Source organism: Plecotus auritus (assembly GCF_963455305.1).
Source record: "Plecotus auritus genome assembly, chromosome: 5".
Taxonomy (NCBI): Eukaryota; Metazoa; Chordata; class Mammalia; order Chiroptera; family Vespertilionidae; genus Plecotus; species Plecotus auritus.
Window position 1 is genome coordinate 155,853,626 of NC_137776.1, and position 23,352 is coordinate 155,876,977.

The window sequence follows — 23,352 nt, forward strand, 5'->3', positions numbered from 1 at the left end:
ACTTACCCTGGTCTTTTCTCCAGTTAAGGGTTGCTATCACTTTGTGCTATAAGTTCTTGTGAATATAGAGCATCAGCACAGGCAGGAGTGAACCTGGAATAGCTGAGCCTTCACCAGAACAACCAACTAGGAAAAAAGAAAAATAGCATTCTACATCTTGTCTTTGTCGTTTGTTCACTGTGTATGTGACTTTAGCTTTGGTAGTTAAGCATCTATTTGTTCATTCCTGAACCAGACCCTCGTGTTAAATTTTATAAAGATTCAGTTACTCATTGATCTCACCGCCACCTACTTCCCAGGAGTTTGTCTCAATCCTTGTGCCTTTGGGTTGCCCAGAACAAAAGGGCTTGATTCAATTTTATATCAATACTCTGATGAAAAGCCAAGGAAAGAGAACTGATTGCCTATAGCCTTTAAAGTCAGCATGGGGAGACAAGTCAGGGTTGACTTCCACAGTCTTAGAGGGTAACATTCTTATTCCTGCTTGACAGTTTGATTCAGGTTAAAAGTATCCTGCTGCTTTCTGACCTGAGTGCACTATTTTCCTTTTTCACTAGCTGCAGGATAAGAGTCAAGCCAGGATCCCAGGGGCATGTGCCAGGTTTGGAGACCACACATGGGACCAATCCAGGCAACACTGTGGGATGTTTCCCAAGCCAGCAATTATTGCTAGAAGTAGCCTGAAAAGAGCAGGACAGGGTATTGCCTTCCAAGACAATCTCTAGTAAGCTCCTGAACAGAAATAAGAGGAAGAAACAGAGAATACCTCAAACCCAGAGGGAGAAAATGAAGCGATTGTTGCAAGAGTCAGAGGAAGAAATCATGGTCACCTTGGGACTCTCCTCCAGGATTTCCCCAGATAAAGCTAAGGCAGAGACCATGTGTGGCATCAAGAGCAAGTCCTCAGGACCTGCTGAATCCTTACCAGAGGACAGCTCCCTGCCACCTTGCTGTGGGTCAACAGCCTCAGCCATTGGTGGGGATAGAGACGGGGACCTGGCCCAGTATAGCAGCTTTGGACAGGAGGCCAGCAGCCTGCTGCCTCTGGGCTCCACAGGGTCTAGCTCTCAGGACCTCTCATCTGCCAGCATTACCACCAGCTGTCAAGAGCCCTCAGAAGGGAATCAAGCCAAGTTACTTTTGTCCAGGGGCCAAGGCTGGAGCCTTGAACAGCAAGAACCTTTGGGGGATGTAGTGGACTATATAATCAGAGAGCTGCAAGGCATCAGTCGTCTCCAAACTGAGATTGCTGAGCTGCAGCAGCACTTGAGCCAAGTCCAGGGTTCGGTGGATGAAGTCTCTAGCTGTGTAGACTCAGTTCTGAGTGAAATAGGCTTGCAGGTGGGCAGCAGCTCCCTTGCCAAGGTGTGTGCAGGAGGAAAGGCCCAGGAGCCCCAGGTGGGAAGACTTCCTGAGGAAGACATTTTGTATCTGTATGGACTTCCTGAGCAAGATGGGGAGAATACCTTGGAGCTGGTGCACAGCTTCCTGGCCAAGCATGTCTGTGTTAATGGCATGCAGTGCAATAGGTACATCAAAGAGGCTTATAGGGCAGGCAGTGCCCAGGCCCCCAGGCCCACTGTTGTGAAGCTTGCCCATGTAGAGCACAGAGACTTCATCCTGCAGAAATCCATACTCTTGCGAAGTGTAGGGGTCCGGATTGCCACCAAAGAAGAACCAACCTGGCTACAGTGCTCTGGGGAATACAGTAAGCATTCCCCAAAGGAGTCTCTATCATTTTTGCAACAACAGCATCAGGATCATAATTCAAGTTACTCAATCCCAGACAAACCAGTTCTTCACGTCGAAAGAGAAGATAGAGGACCCTTAAATGGAGCATATCAAATGAGGGCCCAGAATCAGCATAGCAAACCCTTGATCCCTGAGCAGCAAAGCCTGTGCTTCCCACCCAGGGACAATGTAGCAAAGCCAAGTGATTTGTCTAAGCCAGGGGATGAAGTAAAAGGAACATCAGAAACATCCCAAGTCATCGGTGGCAGCTGTGGTGAACTGACAGAGAGAGAGGCTTCTCTGTCTGCCCTTCGTCAATTAGATGAACCTTCCCTAGTGTTAATCTCAAAAGAGGGGGATTCTGGGAAATCCCAGGTTTTCAGACCATGTAGTCAAGGACTTGAAGCATGTGAAGTAGCAAAAAGAGAAAACAACTACAATGATAAATGTGAGGACAGTAGCTGCCTGTCACTGTCTGGGTTGCTGAAGACAGAGGACAAGCTCCTGGCCTGTGAAGCCGGACTTGATATTTTGAGCTCAAAGCAGCTAGAGGACCTTTTGACAGACAAGTCCAGAAGGTTTGCAACTATGAGCTGTGACAGCATGATGGAGCAAATTACCATAGGGCCTGAGACTTTCAGTGGCATGGTTCCTATTGACCTGAATGAAGAGGAAGAATGTGCTGCTCAAGTCCTTAAAGATGTCTTTGAAAAATCCTCTTGTGGTGTGAGTGGCCCGCAGGAGGATGAAGATGTAGAAATTAAGTTTTATACAAGTAAACTGGGCCGAGCAATTCACCACTTTCGTTCAGCTCTGCAGGGAGTGTTTCAGAAGCTGGAGAACAGTGGGTCAATCAGTCCTGAGGACCTGGAAAGCAATGAGAGTTGTTCCCAGTCAGAGAACAGTGATAGACTTCTTGGGACAACGAGTTCAGGGGGTGCCCAGGATTTCTCTGTGGAGAGCCCTGGGAGCCAGGGGAGTGAGAGCTTGCTCAGTGTGGTCTCTGGCCGAGTGGGCATCTCCACACAGGGAGACCAAACCTCTCAGGATCCCAGCAACTTCTCTCTGGCTTCTCATAACTCACCTCTTGCATATTCATTGCCAGGTTTGACTCTGGCTCCGGGTCTGGAAAGTGAAATGTGTTCCATGCCTGAATCTCCCAAGCAGGGCAGACTAAGCTTAGAGCAAGTGTGTGCAGAGACCATCTACCTCAACAAATGCATCAACAATTTTAAAAATGTTCTAAGAGAGAAAAGACTGAGGCAGAAAAAACTTTTGCATGATTTGGTCCAGAAGGCAAACCATCTCTCGGTAGAAGACATGCACCCAGGTATTCCGAGTCTCTATTTAATGGGGCTGCAGCTGGGCATGGGCTCTCTGTGGCCAGCATAAGACCTAGCTTGGTGGTGAGTTTCACAAGGTGAAGGGGGAGGTTCACAGCTTGAATCAGTCTAAATTACTTGAGTATAAATTTTAAACTAATCCTGAGGGAATTAGAGTGAAAGAGGGTTCTAAAAGCAACAGGAAAGAAGTTCCTGTCTCTAAGGAACTTCCTATATAGCAATGGTGTATGTGTGTGTGTGGCTTTAGAAAGTACCTTTTCAAAAGAAGAAGGGACATTTGGGCAGAAGTAGTTTACAGCTGTAGAATTTTTAGGATATTCCAGAGTAAAGTAGGTGCAGAGTAAGAGGCAGGAATGGGGGATGGGGCGTATTGACTCACAGGCACTAGAGCGGCTAACACAACGCTACGTTGCATTTAAAAATTATTCTTATTTCTTGCTGAGATAAGATTGCCATTTCCCCAGCAGCTGATGGTGCTTCTGCACTTCGTAGGCCACTCTGGGAATTTCCGTTATCCCCACCTGCCTCCTTCCTAGTTCTGGACTTGACAACATAGAACCTTATTTACAACTTGGAACTGTCCAGAAACTGTTTATAGTGCTGACCCTACCTAAGGGCCATGTTCCCATTCTTCCATCTCCAGCTAAAGGCTGTCCACCTAAGAACTAGAGAATGAAATGGTTTTGACTACAAGGAATACGAGAACTTTTTTCTAGGCAGTATGGAGATACGTAGCTTTAAAATTACTTCTCCCAGTCAAATTTAAATTTACTCAAAGAGCATGTACTGCATTCATCCAGTTTTAAATATAAATGGAGTTGTCCTTTTATGCATATAACCTGATTAATCTTTCCAAAGCAAAATTAAAATTATGAAACATATTGTGTTGGCAAAGGTGTGAGGGAATTATGTACTCACACATTGCTTGTGGGATGGGAGTGTAATTTGGTATAATCCAAGGAAGGCAGTTGGAAATTTATCAGAATTGTATGTACTCTTTGAGCTCCAGTATTACTTCCAGGAATATACCCTGCAAGGTATATTTTCACCTGTGAAAGGGACGTATGTTCTAGGCTGTTTTTGAAGCATTGTTTTTAATAGCAAAGATTGAACACAACCTAACTGTTCATTAAGAAAGATTGGTTAAATAACTTATTGTCATGTCCAAGCAATGGGATACAGTACCATATAGCTATAAAAAGAATAAGGTAGCTTTTTACTGAAATAGAAAAATATCTAAGATAAATTGACATGTGACTAAAACAAGGTACAGAACAGGATGTCTAAGATGTCCAGAGTTGTATAAACAGGAGTGGGAAAGAATATACATCCAAACCCATAATGTCTGTTTGTATATGTATAGAATATGTAACAAAGATACAAAAAAACTGATGCACAATTTCCTGTGGGAAAAGGTATTAGGTGAAAAACTAATGGGATGAGAAGATTCTTCATTAATATCTTTTAATATTCTTTTAGATTTTGAATCCAGTGATTGTAATATCAAGTCATAAAATTAAATTAAAAATAAAATTTTTAAATCATGTCACTTTTCTTTCAAATATCCCTAGGCTGCTCCTTATAGCTTATCAAAGTCTAAATTCCTTCTCTTAGCATTCAGGACCACTACAGCTGGTCTCTAGTTTGCATTTCCAGGCTATCTCCCATAGTCCCACTGTACTCCACCCTAAAGGAAACTTTGCTGTTGTTCAAATTCGCCTTGTACTTTCTGTTCTCAGTATATTCACTTATACATGCTTCCTTCTAGGTTAAGGTGCTGTGTTCATCATATCAGCCTAGCAAAATGTACTCAATTTCCTTTTTTTTTTTAATATATTTTATTGATATTTTACAGAGAGGAAGGGAGAGGGATAGAGAGTTAGAAACATCCATGAGAGAGAAACATCGATCAGCTGCCTCCTGCACACCCCCCACTGGGGATGTGCCCGCAACCAAGGTACATGCCCTTGACCGGAATCGAACCTGGGACCCTTCAGTCCACAGGCCGATGCTCTATCCACTGAGCCAAACCGGTTTCGGCTCAATTTCCTTTCTGAATGGTATTTTATTGTATGTCCATATACCACATTTTGTTTATCCATTAATTTATTGATGGGCACTTGGATAACTTCCATCTTTTGGCTATTGTGAATAATGCTGCTATGAATATGAGTGTGCAAATATTTGTTTGAGTTCTTGCTTTCATTTATTTGGGTATATACCCAGAAATGAATTGCTGGATCATATAGTAATTGATTTTTTGAGGCATGGCCATATTGTTTTCCAGTGGGCGTACCATCTTACATTCCCACTAGCAGTGTACAGAGGTTCCAATAGATCTATATCCTTGCCAACATTTGTTACTTCCTACTGGAGTGTTGGGTTTTTTGTTTGTTTTTTGTAATAGCCATTATAATGAAGTAGTGTGCAAAAGTTTTAGGTGAAGTTTTGATGAAGTTCAATTTATCTATTTTTTCTTATATTGATTCTGCTTTTTTGTTTCATAGATAAGAAACCATTGTCTAATCCAAGGTCATAGAGATTTACTCTTACGGTTTTTTTCTAAAGGTTTTATAGTGTTAGCTCTTACATTTAAGTGTATGATCCAATTTGAGTTAATTTTTGTAGATTGTGTGAGTAGGGGTACACCTTCATTTGTTTGCATGTGGATATCTAATTATCTCAGCTCCATTTTCTGGAAAAGACTGTTCTTTCCCCCATTGAATGGTCTTGGTACCCTGGTCAAAAATCAACTGACCATAAATGTAAGAGTTTATTTCTGGATTCCAATTCTATTCCATTGATCTCTTGACTATCCTTATGCCTCAATTCCTTCTTTTGGAAACACTCCCTTCACTTGACTTTCAGAACACTTCTCAGTCTTGGTTCTCCCCCAACATTATTGACCATTCCTTCTCAGTCATCTTTTTTGGTCCCTCCTCATCTTCCCAACCTTATAGTATTCAGTCCTCACTACTTTTTTTAAAAAAAGTCATGCTTGTCTCCTAGGTCATCTCTTTCAATCTTATAAGTTTCATAAGCATTTCCAGATTTATATATCTGGCCCAGGATCTTCATGAACACCAGATTCCACATATACTTAACATCCCATTTGGACATACATAGGCATTACATATTTGACAATCAACTCCTGCTCCTGCTCCTGCTCCTGCTCCTCAAGTCCCTATCAAACCTGCTTTGTTGTACTTGGCAGCTCCATCTTTGCAGCTGCTTGTGCCCAAATCCAGAGTCATTCATGACTTCTTTTCTCTCACAACTGACATCCAGTCAATTAATAAATTCTGCCTGCTTTATCTTTTTTTAAAAAAAAATCCTGAATTTTACCACATTTCTGTCTTTACCACTGTCATCCTTGTCTAAGCCACCATTTTCTTCTAGAATAGATGATTGCAGTAGTCTAACTGGTCTCCCTGTTCCTACCCTTATCCTTCTACAGTCTGTTCTCCCCACAGCAGAGTAATGAGTCAGATCATATCACTTCTCTGCTCACAGCCTTCCAGTGATTTTTCTGTCTCACTCAGAATGAAAGACACAGTGTTTATAAGGGCCTATAGAGCCCTATTTAAACTGGCAGTCTTGCACACTTGCTTCACACCAATTATGCTTGAACCTCAGGCATTGTATTTACTGCATGTTCTCTGACTGGAATAATTTTCTCCTAGAATTCTGAATAGCCTCTGTACTCATTTCCTTCAGGTCCCTGCTTAGATGTCATTTTATCCATGAGGCTTTCCTATAACCTTTTAGAAATTTTAATAGCAACCATAACTTGATCACAGGGGACATTATCTTTGCCTCCAACCTGCAGTTTTTAGCAGAGCCCCTATCACACATGATATGGAACCAGAATGCTTGGTTTGAATTTGGCTTTGCCACTTGGTGTGACTTTAAGCAAGTTTTTTTAACCTCTCGGATCTTCAGTTTAATCAACAAAAATGTTGAGATACTATTTACCCAGGAGAGTTGTTATGAGAAATAAATGAACTTATTTAAATAAAATGCCAGTTACATAATATGTTCACATAGTGTTAGCTATTATCGTCATCTTCACCACCATTATTAATTGTCTGCTCCTCCTATTAGAGTAGAACTTCTCAAGATCAGGGAGTTTGTTTCATTCACTGCTGCATAGCTGGTGCCTAGTATGTGGTATGTTCTCAGTAAGTATTTGTTGAAGAAAGGAATCCCTGCAATAACCCTGGAGGTAGCTGTTTCTTATCTACTTTTTACAGATTAGGAAATGCAGGCTTAAATAAATCAGTGCCTCAAGTCTTTTGACTCCCAAGTACAAGGAAGTTAAGATTGTTTTAACTATGAGGAAGTTTGGAGTGAACTGTCTGGAAGAGTGAGACCATTCTTAGGGGTCAGGGATTCTCCTACAAAGTAGGTATTCCTTAGATATATATCATTTAAACTGAAAACTAAATATTAATAGAAAAATCCTAAGGCATTTAAGGAAGTTAGGAAGCACAAAAAGTTTCAGTTCTTTTTCTTTTTAAGTTCCAGTTCTTAACAAGAAAAGGTGTTTGTTTCTTTATGTTTGGATGGGACAAACGGAAGAGCCAGTAGAATAGTTCCTTGGCTTCTAGAAAATGATACAGACTACTAGCCAAGAAATCTATCTTTTCTCTGGGGATGGCAAGAGAAATTTTCTTAGAAAAGGTGTTGCTTTCTAAGTTCTGAAACTTTGGGTTTCTTTAACTACTTACAAATGCTGGGATATATGCTGATCTCTCAGGTTACAAAGGTTATATATATATATACTAGAGGCCCATTGCATGACGAGATTCGTGCAATAGGCCTTCCTTCCCTTGGCTTCCAGCACCAGTTTTCCTCTGGCACCCAGGACCCAGGCCTTCGATCCGGCCAGAGTCTGCCATCTTCATCTTCGCTGCTTCACTGCAGATTCCGGCCGGAGTCTGCCGTCTTGGTCTTTGCTGCAGACTCTGGCTGGAGTCTGCCATCTTCCTCTTCACTGTGGCACTCTGCTCCTGCAGATCCCTTTGCACATACCCCGCCCCCCTCTCATAGCAGGCATCCTGCCCCGCCTGGCCACTCCGCACCTGGAGCAGCTGGGCAGCTGCCATCTTTGGCCTTCTAATTTGCATACTCACTCTGATTGGCTGTGGTCGTAGTGGAGGTACGGTCCATTTACATATTTGTCTATTATTAGGTAAGATAATTCCTACTCTCAAGAAATTAACAGTGTATAAAGGGAGACATTTATACAGACAATTACAATGAAGCAGTACTGGCAACATACTGCTATAGAAGTGTGCATTTAAAAGTGTGGGTACCAAGGGCACGTGATGGAAAGGCAGATAAAGAAACTTTTACAGAGGCATTTAACATTTGAGCTAAGTCTTAAGAATTAAGTCTGCGTCTACCCAGTAGATGTGAGAGGGCAGATCAGGGGGAGCCTTGATTGCTTTGTCAGCAGATTGGATTTTATTCTTTAGGTATAATGGGAAACTCTGGGAAGAACAGAAGGACACAAAGTAACTTTGACATGGTAAAATGTATTTAAGATAGTGGAGGAGGACAGAAACCTTTCCAATTTGAGTCACATAGTCAATTAAAGTGTTCCTTGACTAATTGTCTTTTCAAAGGGAACAGTGCTAAAAAAAAAATACCACCACACACACAAAAACAAAGGGAACAGAGTAAGAGTGCTTTCCTAGAGGTAGGGAAAAAATGTAGAGGAGACATGTTCCCCCGCCCCCCAATCCAAGAAGTGTCTTTTTTCATCTCACCCACCTTCCTGTAGCTGCACTGTTTTGGAGGATTCCAGTTCCTGAGTTGATTCTTCTGTCAAGTGAGATGACCCATTTGGTCATCAGAATGGCTTGAAAAATTGGGAACTTATGAATTAGTTTCTATGATTCTCCCTTCTACTTGTTATGTAACACCAGTGAGTCTTTAAAAGGAAGGGAAAAGAAAGTAGAGGGGAGCTGATGGGCCCAGGTGGTTGGACTTTCTGTAGAGAAGAAAGGCTCTGTGTGGCCTATCCATGTGTGGCCTAGAAGCCAATGTAGTCTCTGACGAATTACCTCTGAGCTTTATACTTCCTCTATTGTGGCTTACTTGGATCCTTAGAAATGTTGTTCTATATTTGATAAATAATCAGACCTGAGATTGAAGTCATAGTTTTATCATCCAGATCATGGTTACTTCTGTTAGGGCAGTGGTCAGTTGATAACCCCAGTCTATAGCCGTTGAGCATCCTGGTTCTGGCCTTAACTCCAGGTCTTAACATGGCCCAGCTCACCTTAGATTCTGAGAAAACAGGATAGAGCTTGCTGGGAAAATGCATGGCCAACTCTGCTTTAAAATGGAAAGGGCTCAGCCACCAGGCCTTGGGGATTTGAGGACTTATCCAGATCCAGAGTGAGCTCATATACTTTCTGAGGAAGGAACAAACTCAGTCTGTGCTCAGCCAGCTCAGGTGGCCTGTTGGAGTGGCCCTTGGTAACAGAACTGGTCTTGTGGCCCTGGTGGCCCTGATCCTGCATGCAGGCTACTTTGGAAAGGCCAAAAGGTGACTGGAATCCCCAGGCAGACTTTGTCCTGTGGTTTAAGTAGCCAAACCTGGTATGTCCTACATTATAAAAGCAGGGGCCAGGAATATAAGATTCTGGGAGCTGGGCTTTGTGAACTGCCCAGTTCAGAGCACCTCTCCCTCTCCTCCATGTCCCTTGATGTTTGCTGGCATTTTCTTTGGGTTCCCTGCTATAGGACTGAATCTACTAACCTCTCTGCCCTTTTTTTCTGCTCTTTCTCTCCTTGCAGAAGGAAAGCGACGAGCCCTTCAGGTTGTGTGTCTGGCCTTTTGGGGCCTTTTTGTTGTCTATTCTCTACCCCCCTCTCCTGGCACGGGGTGTTTGTGTGTGTGCGCCGAGTGCACATGATCTGTGCCTCTGAGCTTTGGCTGGGCAGATAGTCTGCTTTTCCTAAAAGCAGTGTGTGTGTTTTTCCTAAAAGCAGTGTGTGTGCATGCTCCGTGCTTGTGTGTGCTCCTGCAGACATCCCTGGAGCACGGTGTGAGAATCTGTGTGCCGGCATGGTGTACATTCAGTGTGGCATGTGTGTGCTTATATTTGTACTCAGTTTGACTCCTCCAGACACTGATTGCCCTCCTCCTCTCCTACTTTGTGTGTCCATTTTCTACTTGTTGCTGTGCCTGGCATATGCTGTGAACCCTCTCTGAGCCGAGCATGCATACACTCTTTGTATTTGAGAGCAGGTGTTGCTGCAGGCATTTTGTTCCTCTTGCCTGTGGCCCTAAATGTGAATGTGCTTCTGAGAAGATTTCCTGGCCTCTTGTGAGCACAAGCTTCCATAGACCTGTGATGTGGTTCCCTTATGCCATGTGAATGCATACTATACTAATGCTCTGTGCCTGCAAGCACTGGTTCTTGAAGACTGTGAGGGTTTGCTTTGTCTGTGATTTGGGCCCTAGTGAACACTGAATCCTCCCCAGATGGGTGTGCACACTGGTTCTATAGCCCTCTACAGAGCAGGATCCATGTCACCTTGTGTTTCCCTCGGGCACAAGTTATGTCTATGAATGTACCTCCTGTAGGTACTTTGTCTAGATCTCCTTTCACTCCCCTGTCCCTCCTTCAGTGCCCTGTGTGTGCATGCTGTTTGCTGTGTCTGCAGGCTTCTGTAGACCTACTGTATCCCTAAGCACAGGAAATGTGTATGATCTGAGCCAGTGAACCCTGGCTCCTAAAGACTTTTTGTGACTTTGTTTCCTTAAGCCCAGTGCTTTCTGGCAAGCATTTAATTCTAGGTAGGACATAAAAATCTGCTCAGTACAGCAATTGTTTTCAAAGGGAATAGAAGTTCTGGTTGGTAGGACCTGGGGATTTAGGGATGGCCACCACTCACAAAACAACCTTAGGAGACTTGCTTCAGCCACTTCTGGCTGCCTTGTGGGTCTGGCCCGTTCTTTACCAGTATCCTACCCACAGGTCAGGGCAGGAAACAGATAGACTTGATTAGGGCACAGACAACCTGAGAAGGGTTTTACTGAGAAGAGTCCTAAATCCAAAGTTCATTTTGAGCTGACCTAAGGTAGTTCTTGCCAGCTTTTACCTCATCCATTAACCTGTTATACATCTCCCTTTTCTACTCCGTCTTGCCTCATTCAGTCTATAACTTCTCCCATCTTTAGCACTCCCAAAACTTCACCCCCTGTCCAGAGCAACCTACTTCTGCCTCCCTTGTACTGGAGCTCATTTGCTCTGGGATAGTTAGTGCGAGCCCAGGTCTCAGGTGGCAGGGAAGTTGGTGGTGGTGGAGGGGAACAAGGTAGGGCAGGAAGCCCCAGACTTGCTCACACTGGGTCCCTTAAGCCTAAACAGTATTTGCCATTGGTTCCCTGGAGAGCCCTGGCAGCTTTGCAACTCTGTACACTGCCTGAAGGATTTGCTTTGGGTATTCTGGCACAGAAACCTTTAAAAATTGTTTTCGACCTATTTCTTCCTTGAATTATTTGGTGCCTCAATGTTCAACTTCTCATTAGAGAACTCATAAAATTTACCAGAGTGATCATCCAAGTGTCTAACCTGTCTTGGATTCTCTGGTAATATAGAACTTATCAAATGTTGAGTGAACTCAGTGTCAATGAGTTCGGCCTTCAAGGAACCTAAGCCAAGTCAAATCACAAGATGAGAGGAATTGAGAAAGACCAGGTCTGACTGTGGCAGCCAAAGGAATTTAGGGATATAACTGGAAGAAGACCAGATTCTATATGAAGTTGTCTTTTTGCCTCAGTGAGGCCTGGAAGCCTAAATGGATCCTTTTCCCGGCCTTGGTTACTGTTACATATACTAATGGGTTGTGTGTCGGGGGGAAGGATATAAATTCTGGCAGCTCTCACAATTCCAGTAGACTTTAGCCCAGGGATTTCAGTGAGCTTGGCCTTGTATCCTTCCTGTTCATTTGGGAGAGGGGAGATGAAGTACTGCTCATTTCAGCAGCCTGCTTGTTGCCTTTGGCTCATCAGGGCATTGGCTTAGACATCAGGCTAGCTATGTCACCACATGGTGTATGTGACCTGTACTCCTCTGAGCTTCCTACTTTACTGCTCACTGCCTTACCAAAGAAAGATGGCAGTCTCCCTTCTTTCCTAGGATCTAACTTTTTTCTATCTGTTTTTAAAGATTCCAGATGATGGCGACTCCTCTTTACCCCAGTGGCTCCCAGAAGGGTAAGTGATTCTTGCAGGGTTTCTGTGGATCTTGTACAGACTCCCATGCTGCTTTTAACTTTTCCCCTGGGACGAAGGAGAAACAACTTCATACGCTTGATCCTGGGGAAGGAAGATGTTCCACTGTAGGGATTGATTGGTTCTCTGGGTCAGAGGAGAGAACTCTGCAAACTGATTACTTAGAGGCAGAAGAGAGAGCTTTGCCAAGTGGTTCCCTGGAGCAGGGGAGGGGGCTTGAGGGCTCCCCTATTCTTGCCTGTGGAATTTCTGATCCATTGCATAGGGGTGATTACTCTAGGTAGAAGATAGCAGTAGCTGATTAGATTTCTCCCTGGGCTCTGTCCTGCTTTAGCTGTTGTGAGTCACCTACTTGTTCCATTTCACTCTAGTGAAGACATAAGTAGCATCCCTTATGAGCTCTGTGTGTTCTTTCTGTCTGTGCTTCTTATCTGGGAGTTTCAGACCCATGTGATTGCAGCAGAGAGTCATTTTAAACTGCTCAACTGCTGCTTATTCTTAAGAGAGAAAATAATTTAAGTGCTTCTTTACCTCCACTTCCCTACATGTACTGCCAATTAATTATTTGTCAGGATCTTTCTTCTCTCCCACAGAGACCTTCTGACATTAGAATTCTCAGTGGCTGCCTTCTCTCCTTCATGACCAGGGGAGAAAAAAGATCAGATCATAACGTTATCTATTACATTTTTACGTGCTCCTTTTCCTTATGATTTTTCTTTTAAATCAAGAGTTAATCATGTGAATGAACCACCCGTCTTTTGTCAAAAGCTCATCTATGTTGCAAAAACCTTCATGTCTTAAATGGTGTATATTATAGTTTTTAGAATTAGCCACAAACTCGTGGCACTAGTTGTTTCTTCAACAGCCCTTCTTCAGGGCTTTAGCTTTTTCCCTCTAATAATTGTAAAATACATGCATGCCAGTGGGACATATCTGAGCTATTTTTAAAGGGAGCCATGCAGTGATTTTCTAAATGCCTTCCTATTGTCGTCTTTCCTCCCTTCAGCTCCTTGGAAGCTGCCACAAGTTTAGAACTTCCCTAGGTCTGGTAGTCTCATTGAAAACAAAGTTCACTGCCTGTACTCTGGAAGCGACTTTATTAGAAATCAACATATCAGGTTGCCTGTTCCAACTCCTGGCCTTGACCCAAATTGTGGCTCCATTTTTTTTTTTTTAAAGCTTTTTTTTAAAAACATATTTTATTGATATTTCACAGAGAGGAAGGGAGAGGGACAGAGAGCCAGAAACATCGATGAGAGAGAAACATCGATCAGCTGCCTCCTGCACACCCCCCACTGGGGATGTGCCCGCAACCAATGCACATGCCCTTGACCGGAATCGAACCCGGGACCTTTCAGTCCGCAGGCCAACGCTCTATCCACTGAGCCAAACCGGTTTCGGCTGTGGCTCCATTTTTTAAAAATTTTTATTTTTTGGCCTATATTGCCGGCAGTACCTTCTTATTCTTCTGAGATATACCTCTTTTCAGACCAGCTGTGGTGTACAACCCAGCCACCCCACATTTCCCACCTCATTGCTCTCATTAGAACCAAGTGCATGAGTTCTTTTCATTGAGACTAAGAATGGCAGCTTCCAAAGGTCAGTGAAATATTGTAGTTCATCCCCCTCATTTTGTAGAAGTGACACCAAGACCCCAAAAGAGGAAGGAATTTTGGCAGAGGACATGTAGAGTTAGTAAAAAAGTATGGAATAAAATCTGAGTTATCGCAATGTGAAAATGGTGTTCTTTGGGGGACATTCTCTGTATTTTTATTGGATATTGTTATGGAAGAACAGACAAAGGACACTAAAGTTAATAAACATAGAAAAAGTATAAAAATTTTAGAAATCTCCAGCTATAATTTTTTCTTGGTCCCTATTGATGTGTCCCTAGGGCTAGACCAGACATTCAGAGTTCTTTTGCTGTTTCCTTCTTAAATGGTCTTTTAGAAGTCTCCATCCCACCCACCCCCACCGCCTCCACTTTATGATGTGGGCTCCTTTGTCCATGGAGATCCTTTTCCTCAGGATGGAGACGATCTCCTTGTACATGTCACTATTTGGTAGTCTTGCTCACCTAGGCAGCAGCTCTTCTGTAGAGCTATTCCTATGGGCTCTGTTCTAGCATAGGCCAAGAAAGGCTTATCTTTGGGGAGCAGTGTCTCTGGCCTGAATGTAGAGAAGAGCCCTCTTAACCATCCATTTCCACCTTGCCTTATGGAGCATAAGGTCCTTCAGGTAAACAGAGTCACTGTCACTATGGGATAAAAGAGCTCTAGGTCCTTGGCTAAAACCATAGAAGGAGACAGGTAGGGGCACTCTGAGAGCAGATTCCATTGCTCATCATCCCATGGCTTTATTTCCCTCACTTCCTGTCTTCCTTACCCCCCTTGAAAGCACATCTTCCTCCGGGGAAAAGATGAGCAAGGAAAATGGACAGGACTAAAGGTTCTGACATATTTTCTTCCCTCCTCAGGCCAGCAGGAGGGCTCTATGGCATCGACAGCATGCCAGATCTACGCAGAAAAAAGCCACTGCCCCTTGTCAGCGATCTGGTGAGTGAAACTCTTGTGCAGGCTTAGGCTGTATCCTTGGGGTATCCCCCATTGGACCTTGGTAATCTATCAAAAGTGGTAGTGGTCCATTTAGTGACAAGTATTGGTCTGAAGAACAATCTTTTCTTTTTTAAATTTTTTTTTATTTCAGAGAGGGGGAGAGAGAGAGAAAAATCAGTAAGAGAGAATCATCCTGCATGCCCCCTACTGGGGATCGAGCCCATAACCTGGGCATGTGCCCTGACCAGGAATTGAACCATGATCTCCTGGTTTATGAGTTGACACATCCACTGAGCCACACCAGCCTGGCAGAAGACCAATCATTTAAAGACTTACTGAGACTTAGTGATGGCTTTAGTGAGACTTTATTTTACCTCACTTCCTACAGAACCCGAGGTTCTTCATGAGCTCAAGCTCCCACCTGGAACATTTAAGGCTTAGGCCCTCAAAGCTGGGCTCTGTGGTTATCTTCTAGGTATTTAGTTCTTTTGGGTATCTCGACAGCCTTTTTTGATGACTTAGAATGGAAACTGCCTCTAGCTCCGACCTAGATCATTGAGCTTGGCATGTGATGAGCATGGCTGGTATAACTTCCTGTAGGTCAAGTGATAGTCTCCTCTCAAGACATAGGCTTTCTAGACTATCTCCGTGCCCCTAGTTCTTCTTAGTGTCTGTCACTGAGAGGTAATGATAAAAATTTGTAGAATTGAATTGAAATGGGCTTAGGAGTTAAAGCTGATCTCAGGACCTCCAGGATGATCAGAAACTCCCATTTTGGGTTGTACGTCCTAAGGCAGGATTAGCTCAAGGAATTTTCCATAACAGAGTGGATAGTGGGAATAGAGTGGAGTACAGGCTCTCCCATAACTCTGAAACTAGATGTTCAGTAAGACTTTTATCCTTTTTCTTGTTACCATTTCTGCTCCTCTTTTTCTCTCTCTATTCAGTCTGTTTTTCTATCCACCTCTTATCTCATTTCTCCTCCATTCTCTGCTGTTTTTTCCCCCACCAGTTTCTTTCTCTATAGTTGGCTGAATGGAACTATCCTCTGCCATTTTCTCTTAATCATTTTTTCTTTCCTACTGTTGTGTATCTTCTTGTTTCTTTTTTTCCTCCTTTCAAATGCACCTCTTCTCCCACCAACTCTTCATCAAGCTGGTTGGATGAAGATACATTCTGATGCTGTCTCTTCTTTATTACTGTCTTTCATTGTCTTCTTTCTCCCCTTTTTTCTCTTCTTTCTGTTCTCCCTATTTTTTCTCATTCTCTACTCCCTCTTGCCCACCACCTCCACTTTGCTTAACTGTTTGGATAGCAGTGTCTCATTCAGTTCTTATTTTCCCTCCTCCATCTTTTAACCTTTCCTATATTTCACTTTCTGGCATAACTCTTCTAATAAAAGCTCTAGGCCTTACACCCAGGCTACCTGTCGAATTGAAGACAATTCCACTGAATAGAAGCAGAGAGTTTTGGAATGTGTTCCCTACATTGGACTATAGGGAAGAACCTCTCAGTTGCCTCTGAAGGTGTTTTTTTTTTTGTTTGTTTGTTTGTTTTCTTTTTAATGACCTTGGGGGAGCTTTAACATCATGTTGTTCCTTTTTCTGCTTTCCTCTGCGCAGGCAATGGTGAGTGTCTCCAGAGCCCTTTCTAACCACTATACGAATCCATATCTCAGACCACGCGGCCCCTCCTAACTGTTCTTCCTGCTTAGACTAGTATTTTTATTCTGTCTGCCCAGTGTCCACTGCATTAGGGAAACCATATGCCTCTTCATGGGCTGCCCCTAATGCTTGGGCTTGGCATACATGAGGCCCCTCTATACAAGAGACAGGTTTGCTAGGTGCAGCCCTAGATCTCATATTTACCCCCTTGCCCTGCTTGATTTTACTGAGGGTACATTGCCCCCTTTACTTTCGTAGTCCCCTGCTCATTTGAGCTGCTGACATCTAAAGCCACTTGGGACTGTGTGGGCATGATGTGGTACTAGGGGATAGGTGATAGCATGGAATCGTTCTCAGGGATGGCTCTTGAATGTAACTCTGACAGAGTTGTGTGTTTATTCTATTCTTAATGACCTACTTCCTACTGTAATTCTAAGCTTTTCATTTTTCTTTGCCTTTCTATAAACAAGGGGTAAGATACCTTTGGATGATAGGTACCCTGAGAGAGGTGCTATTCTAATATTGTTAGAACAGTCCTCTGAGGGCCTTGGGTTTTGGATCTTAACCTGGGATGCTGTTATCTACTACCCAGTAAAAATAGAAGCCAGTAAGTTATAGTCAGTTTGCTTTGATCACGGAAACTCCCTTCCCAGGACTTTGCCGGTCCTTGGTGGTAGCCAGAACTGACAGTAGGTCTTCTCTTACAGTCATTGGTCCAGTCCCGGAAGGCAGGGATTACTTCTGCAATGGCTACCCGTACCTCTTTCAAGGATGAAGAGCTGGTAAGTGACCCTTGGGCTTTCATGAATCCACTGGCCTAAAGATCTAGCCATCCACTGGTGATCATCTCTGTAGCCATACTAATTGGGAACTCAACAGTGTTGGGCATACATCGTTAATGGAACAGGTAGATAGCACTGGGTCTCAATCTTCCGCACTAGGAAAAACAAGGGTCCAGACCAGGCATAAGCCCAAGTCTCATGTGGGAGTATGGGCCACTGAACTTGGGATGTTATAATGGGTCTAGAACCCTCTGTTTCCCAAGAAAGTTTGAATGCTGGGGCAAGGCTCAGAATCAGTATTCAGGTCAGACCTGTCTTTCATGACCTGGAGCACACAACATATGGGTGCTTCTTTCTGCCAGGCTGGACTATGCACTGGGCCATTCTAGAGAATCTTCTCTACTACTAGAGGGGAAATCATGGTCTTGATTGCCCTACAAGGTCTCATTTCTGGTATCTCCCAGCAGAGACCTAAAGTCACTGGTGGGTAATGATATGTATCTTTCAGAAATCCCATGTGTATAAGAAAACCCTGCAGGCCTTAATCTACCCCATCTCGTGCACCACACCCCACAACTTTGAGGTCTGGACTGCCACTACCCCGACCTACTGCTATGAGTGTGAAGGCCTGCTCTGGGGCATTGCCCGGCAGGGCATGCGCTGCAGCGAGTGTGGAGTCAAGTGCCATGAGAAGTGCCAGGACCTGCTCAATGCTGACTGCCTACAGCGTGAGTGCTCTTGTGGGATGAGGGGTGGGGAGCACGGGCGGCAGGGCCTCTCCCAAGTAATCTGTCAAACAAGAGCTAGGATGGCTGGACGTCATTCCTCCAGCCTACCTCATTCTGAAATTCTTTCCTTTTCAGAGAATGTCGAGTCCTGAGTCAAGGTGCATTGCCTTTCCAAATAACCGGTTTTATAGCACTTTCTTAAGCACCTTTAGGAAGAATTCTTTGAGTTTTCTAAGGCCCTTTGGTGGAACTAGAATCTCTTCAGGATTCAGATGATCCCAGAGGCTGCACTTGAGTAGTGTACACACCACAGTGGCCACAGTTCCTAAATGACTAGAGCATGTTTAATTGGGGACCAAAACTAATGAGGAAAGAGAATTCTGTGAGAGGAACTCTCAGTGTTAGGCCTCAGAGAGGAACTTCCTGAAGAATAGACCCTAGGATCCAGGGAAGGCAGCATTTATTCCTTGCTTATGGATGCAGCTTTTAAACAAGTGTCAGGGGCAGAAGTTTCAAATGGCAGGGGTCCCAGAGGAGAATGTGCCGGAAACCCAAGGCCCTGACTAAATGTGTTTTTTGCTACCTTCATGGAGTGGGGAGTGCAGAGGAGGGAAGGAGAGGAGCAGGAAAAACAAAATTTCTGTCTTGTTGTTGTTTTGGAGGTGGTAGCACTCCAAGTTCTTGTCTCTTTGCTCTGCTCCTGCCGGACCCAGGGGTGGGGATGTGGGAAAGTATTTTCTCACCCCTCCATGTCTCCCAGATGTCATTCAGAGCCAAGCCATAGCAACAAAAGCTTTAAGGATTATGGTAGGAGAAAGGAAGGTCGCCTTTAGACTCACAAGCCTTTCATTATCTCAAGGAAAGATATGTGACATAAAAGGGACCCAGGAAGAGGCAGGCCTCGAGGAATAAAATATCCTTTGAAAACATAAAGAGTAAAATCTCAGACTTGCTCTTAACAATATTTCTTTCTGATACATCTCCTTGGGCAAGGGAAACAAAAGAAAAAATTAACATTTTTTTGGAACTCTATCAAACTAAAAAGTTTTTGCACAGCAAAAGAAACCATCAACAAAATGAAAAGAAAACCCACTGAGTAGGAGAACATATTTGCCAATGATATATCTGATAAAGGGTTAATATCCAAAATTAATGAAGAACTTATAAAACTAAAAAAAAAACACACAATCCCACCCAAACAATCCAATTTAAAAATGCGCAGCCCTAGCTTGTTTGGCTCAGTGGATAGAGCATCAGCCTGCAGACCAAGGGTCCCAGGTTTGATTCTGGTCAAGGGCACGTACTATGGCTGTAGGCTCCAGCCCAGGCCTGGGCACATGCAGGAGGCAACACATGTGAAACACATCGATATTTCTCTTGTCTTTCCCTCTCTCTAAAAATCAATGGAAAAAATATCCTCGGGTAAGGATTAACAATAACAAATAATAATAATAATAATGCTTCTACCAAAACAATGTTCATCTATGCAGTATAGCAAATATCATTCTATCTAATAAAGAGGGAATATGCTAATTAACCATCACTCCATCACAAAGATGGCTGCACCCACAGCTGAGGCCAAGTTCCCATAAGGAGCCTTAATGAGCAATCAGCAGGGACCTGAGGCTATGCCCTCCCCCACCCCTACCCCAGTGGGGCTTGACAAGGGACCTCAGGCCATGCCCCCCACCCAGTGGGGCTTGACAGGGGATCTCAGGCCGTGTCCCACACCTGGCGGGGCTTGTCGGGGGACCTCAAGGCATGCCCCCCGCCCTGGTCTGGGCTGGGGGACCTCAGGCCACGCCCCCCGTCCTGGCGCCGGGCCAGAGGACCTGAGGCTACATCCCCTGCCTGGTGGGGCTTGACAAGGGTGGGACTGGCTGGGTCTGGATCTAGCCCAATGGGGAGTGGGCAGCCGGGTCTGGATCTCACTCGATTTTGAGGTGCGTGTGGGTGGGCGGGGACTTGACTCTGGGTCCCGTGGTGTGCCCCAGACTCTGATAGGAGGAAGGTTTTCATATACATTTTACTAATTTTCTTTCATCTCTGACACTTCTATTATAGAGAAAGGGCAAATAGCAATATTAAATTATTTCCTCTAATTAATCCCCTTTTAATGTGTACGAATTTCGTGCACCGGGCCGTTAGTGTCTGAAATAAAGAGGATAAAGAGCAGATGATAATCATTTAAAAAAAATGGGCAAAGGACCTGAATAGACACTTTTCCAAAGAGGACATATAGATAGCCAATAGACATATGTAAAAGATGCTCAATGTCACTAATCAGAGAAATGCAAATTAAAATCACAATGAAGTATTACCTCACACCTGTCAGAATGGCTATCATAAATAAATTACCAAAAATAAGTGTTGGCAAGGATGTGGAGAAAAGGAACCCTTGTGCACACTGTTGGTGGAAATGCAGATTGGTACAGCCACTGTGGAAAGCACTATGGTGTTACCTCAAAAAATTAAAAATGGAACTGCCATTTGAGCCAGCAATCCCACTTCTGGGAATATATACTAAAAATCCCAAAACACCAATCAGAAAGAATATATGCATCCCTCTGTTCATAGCAGCATTATTTACAGTAGCTAAGATATGGGAACAGTCCAAGTGCCAATCAGTAGATGAGTGGATAAAAAAGCTGTGGTACATTTACACAATGGAATACTACTTGGCTGTCAAAAAGAAAGGAAATCTTACTTTTTTGATAGCATGGATTGACCTAGAGAGCATTATACTAAGTGAAATAAACTAATCAGAGAAAGATAGGAACCATATGATTTCACTCATATGTGGAATCTAATGAACAAGCAAAATAGAGACAGACTCAGAGAGCAGGCTGTTGAGGGAAGTGAGTGAGTTGGGAGCCTGGATGGGAGTGGGTGGAGGGGTTGAGCAAAAAAGAAAAAGAAAAAAGAGAAAAAATTCATGGACAGGAAGGACAACAGTGTGGTGATTGCCAGGGATGTGCAGGGTGCGGGGTCAGGAGGAAGTGGAGGAGAGTATAGGGATGATAAATGGTGACAGAAAGAGACTTGACTTGGGGTGAACACACAATACAGTGTACAGATGATGTGTTGTGGAATTTGCACCTAAAACCTGTGTAATTTATTGTCACTTCAATAAATTCAATACAAAGGAAAAATAAATAAAATACCTAAAAAGAAAAAAATGTCCTCCTTTGAAGAGCCCTAGATTGGTGCCAGTGACATGACTACAGTAGACATGAACAGACTGATAGAACAAGTCGGCAAAAGAGATGGGGCTCTGAAAAGACGGTTTGAAGATGAATGCTAATGATGACGTTGCCCAAACCCATCATGAGCGGGTGACAAGCACAGGTGCCAGCAGGTCTTTGCTTTAATTGCTAGCAGCCAAGTGGGCTGCTTGCCAGAAACCTTCTGAAATGCTGCTGTGTAGCAAGAGTGTCGATTTTCTTCTCAAGGGCCTTTCAGAAGTTCCAATCCAAGGGCGTAGCATTGCATAGGGTGTGCTAAATGAATGCAGCCCAGATCAATTTTCATTTATCAGCAAATATGTTCTGCCTAAGGTTTATGTGAAGCACATAGTGTAATGAAATGCCCTTTTATGGGCCTCCCTGGACAGAAAACCTGCTTGCCATCCTCCCACGGTTAGGATGCAGATGTTGGCCTTCCCGCCGCGCCCCGCCCCTTAGGTTTTGTAGTAAAGGCCTAAGCCTTTGGAGAATAGAGAGAGGTAAGAATCAGTCTGCAGGGCTGATAAAGCTGGAGGATGGTTTCTGAGAAGCCTGGTTGATGAAATATACTGGAGGAGTCTATACTCTTTCATAATTCTTAGGGCAGCAGGGAAAGTCTGCTAGTCTTTGAGATAAGTTGACTGGGGTCACAGCTAGTGATGGTGGCCCTTGCCATCCTGCCAAGATAATAATGATGATAGTAACAGTGACCATTTATTGAGTACCTGCTAGGTGCAAGGCATTGGGCTAGATGCTTTATACATGTTGATGTAATGCTTCATAGCACCCTGAAAGAAAAGTGATGTTTTCTTCTCTTAAAAGAAACCAGTTTACTCAGCTACAAGTACTGGAATCTGGATTTGAACCTAACTCTGTTACCTACTCTGTCTGGCCGTACTTTTCTCACCATACCACACTATTTTCTGATATTAAAGGTACTGGAGCCATGGGACAGAACTTAACTGTGTGCTATGACCAGTTCTGGGGTCTATATCCTGGTTTGGAAGTTGGATGAGATTGGTGGAGTTGTCATGCCCACCCACCACCCCTCCATGATAACTGAGATATCCATTGGTGATATTTGAGCCTTAGACTTGAAGGGTATCTCTCTCAAACCACCATCTAGGTGGAAGAAAGATAAAGCCAACTGCAGACTGAGCTACACTTTTTTTCTTTTTTTTTAATGAAAAATTCAATATATACAAAAATAGAATAATATAATAAACCCCCGTAACATTTATCAAGTTTTTGCTACCCTTTGAATTGCATTTTAAACTTCAGCAGGCCTCATAAGTGATGAACTTTTCCCAGAGATATCCCAGCCTTCCTAAGCTTCTTCCACTCCTCAATGACCTCTCCTAGACTCCATTCCTCAATCTGACCCTTAATCTTATAGATGGCCTGCTGGTTATCTTACTTTCTGCCTCTGGCCATCCTTCAGGGGCTGCAGAAAAGAGCTGTAAACATGGAGCCGAGGACCGGACCCAGAACATTATCATGGCCATGAAGGACCGCATGAAGATCCGAGAGCGTAATAAGCCTGAGATCTTTGAAGTTATCCGGGATGTCTTCACTGTGAGCAAAGTTGCCCATGTGCAACAGATGAAAACAGTGAAGCAGAGTGTACTGGATGGCACCTCCAAATGGTCGGCCAAGATTACTATCACTGGTGAGTAGGCCAAAGTGTAAGGAGACAGGAAACGCTAGGCTATGGGGAGGAGCCTAGGGAAGAAGTCAACTGAGTGTGAGGGAGCCAAGGGGCTGGAAAGAAAGAAGACAGAACTGAGGGAAAGAAAGAGGGCCTCATTATTCATCACTCCTCCTCTCCTAGGAGGCTGGGAGAGGTAAGACTGGCACCTGCAAACAATATGAGTGATAACAGAAGGATTTGGTAACAATCTGATATTATGGACTTGGTTAACAATCTGGTAATACAGGAGCTGGGGGTGGAGGAGAGGGGACTGGTAAGAGATCAGGAAATAGTTAACCAGTGGTTTATTATATTAGCTGGGTGAATGTGGCTGAAGGGTGTATCTATCAGAGGCGGTTTAGGGGTAAGTGGTCAGTTA

General features: G+C 43.8%; 1 protein-coding gene across 14 annotated transcripts in view; it reads left to right on the top strand.

Annotated features, from left to right (window-relative positions):
* LOC308249258 (protein unc-13 homolog B) overlaps nt 1-23,352 on the top strand; it is a 159,182-nt gene that overhangs the window by 109,995 nt on the left and 25,835 nt on the right. For 9 of the 14 annotated variants that reach the window (XR_013960696.1, XR_013960697.1, XM_080670295.1 and 6 more), the window contains exons 2-8: nt 558-3,061; nt 9,885-9,907; nt 12,266-12,312; nt 14,807-14,885; nt 17,257-17,331; nt 17,840-18,059; nt 22,725-22,952. Coding sequence is in view for 12 of the 14 variants with exons in the window: in XM_080670295.1 (XP_080526421.1) it covers nt 787-3,061; nt 9,885-9,907; nt 12,266-12,312; nt 14,807-14,885; nt 17,257-17,331; nt 17,840-18,059; nt 22,725-22,952 (2,947 nt within the window). In the remaining 2 variants the exon portion in view is untranslated. The remainder of the gene's footprint in view (nt 1-557; nt 3,062-9,884; nt 9,908-12,265; nt 12,313-14,806; nt 14,886-17,256; nt 17,332-17,839; nt 18,060-22,724; nt 22,953-23,352) is intronic. The other 5 variants (XM_080670300.1, XM_080670291.1, XM_080670292.1 and 2 more) reach the window with 1 other exon arrangement.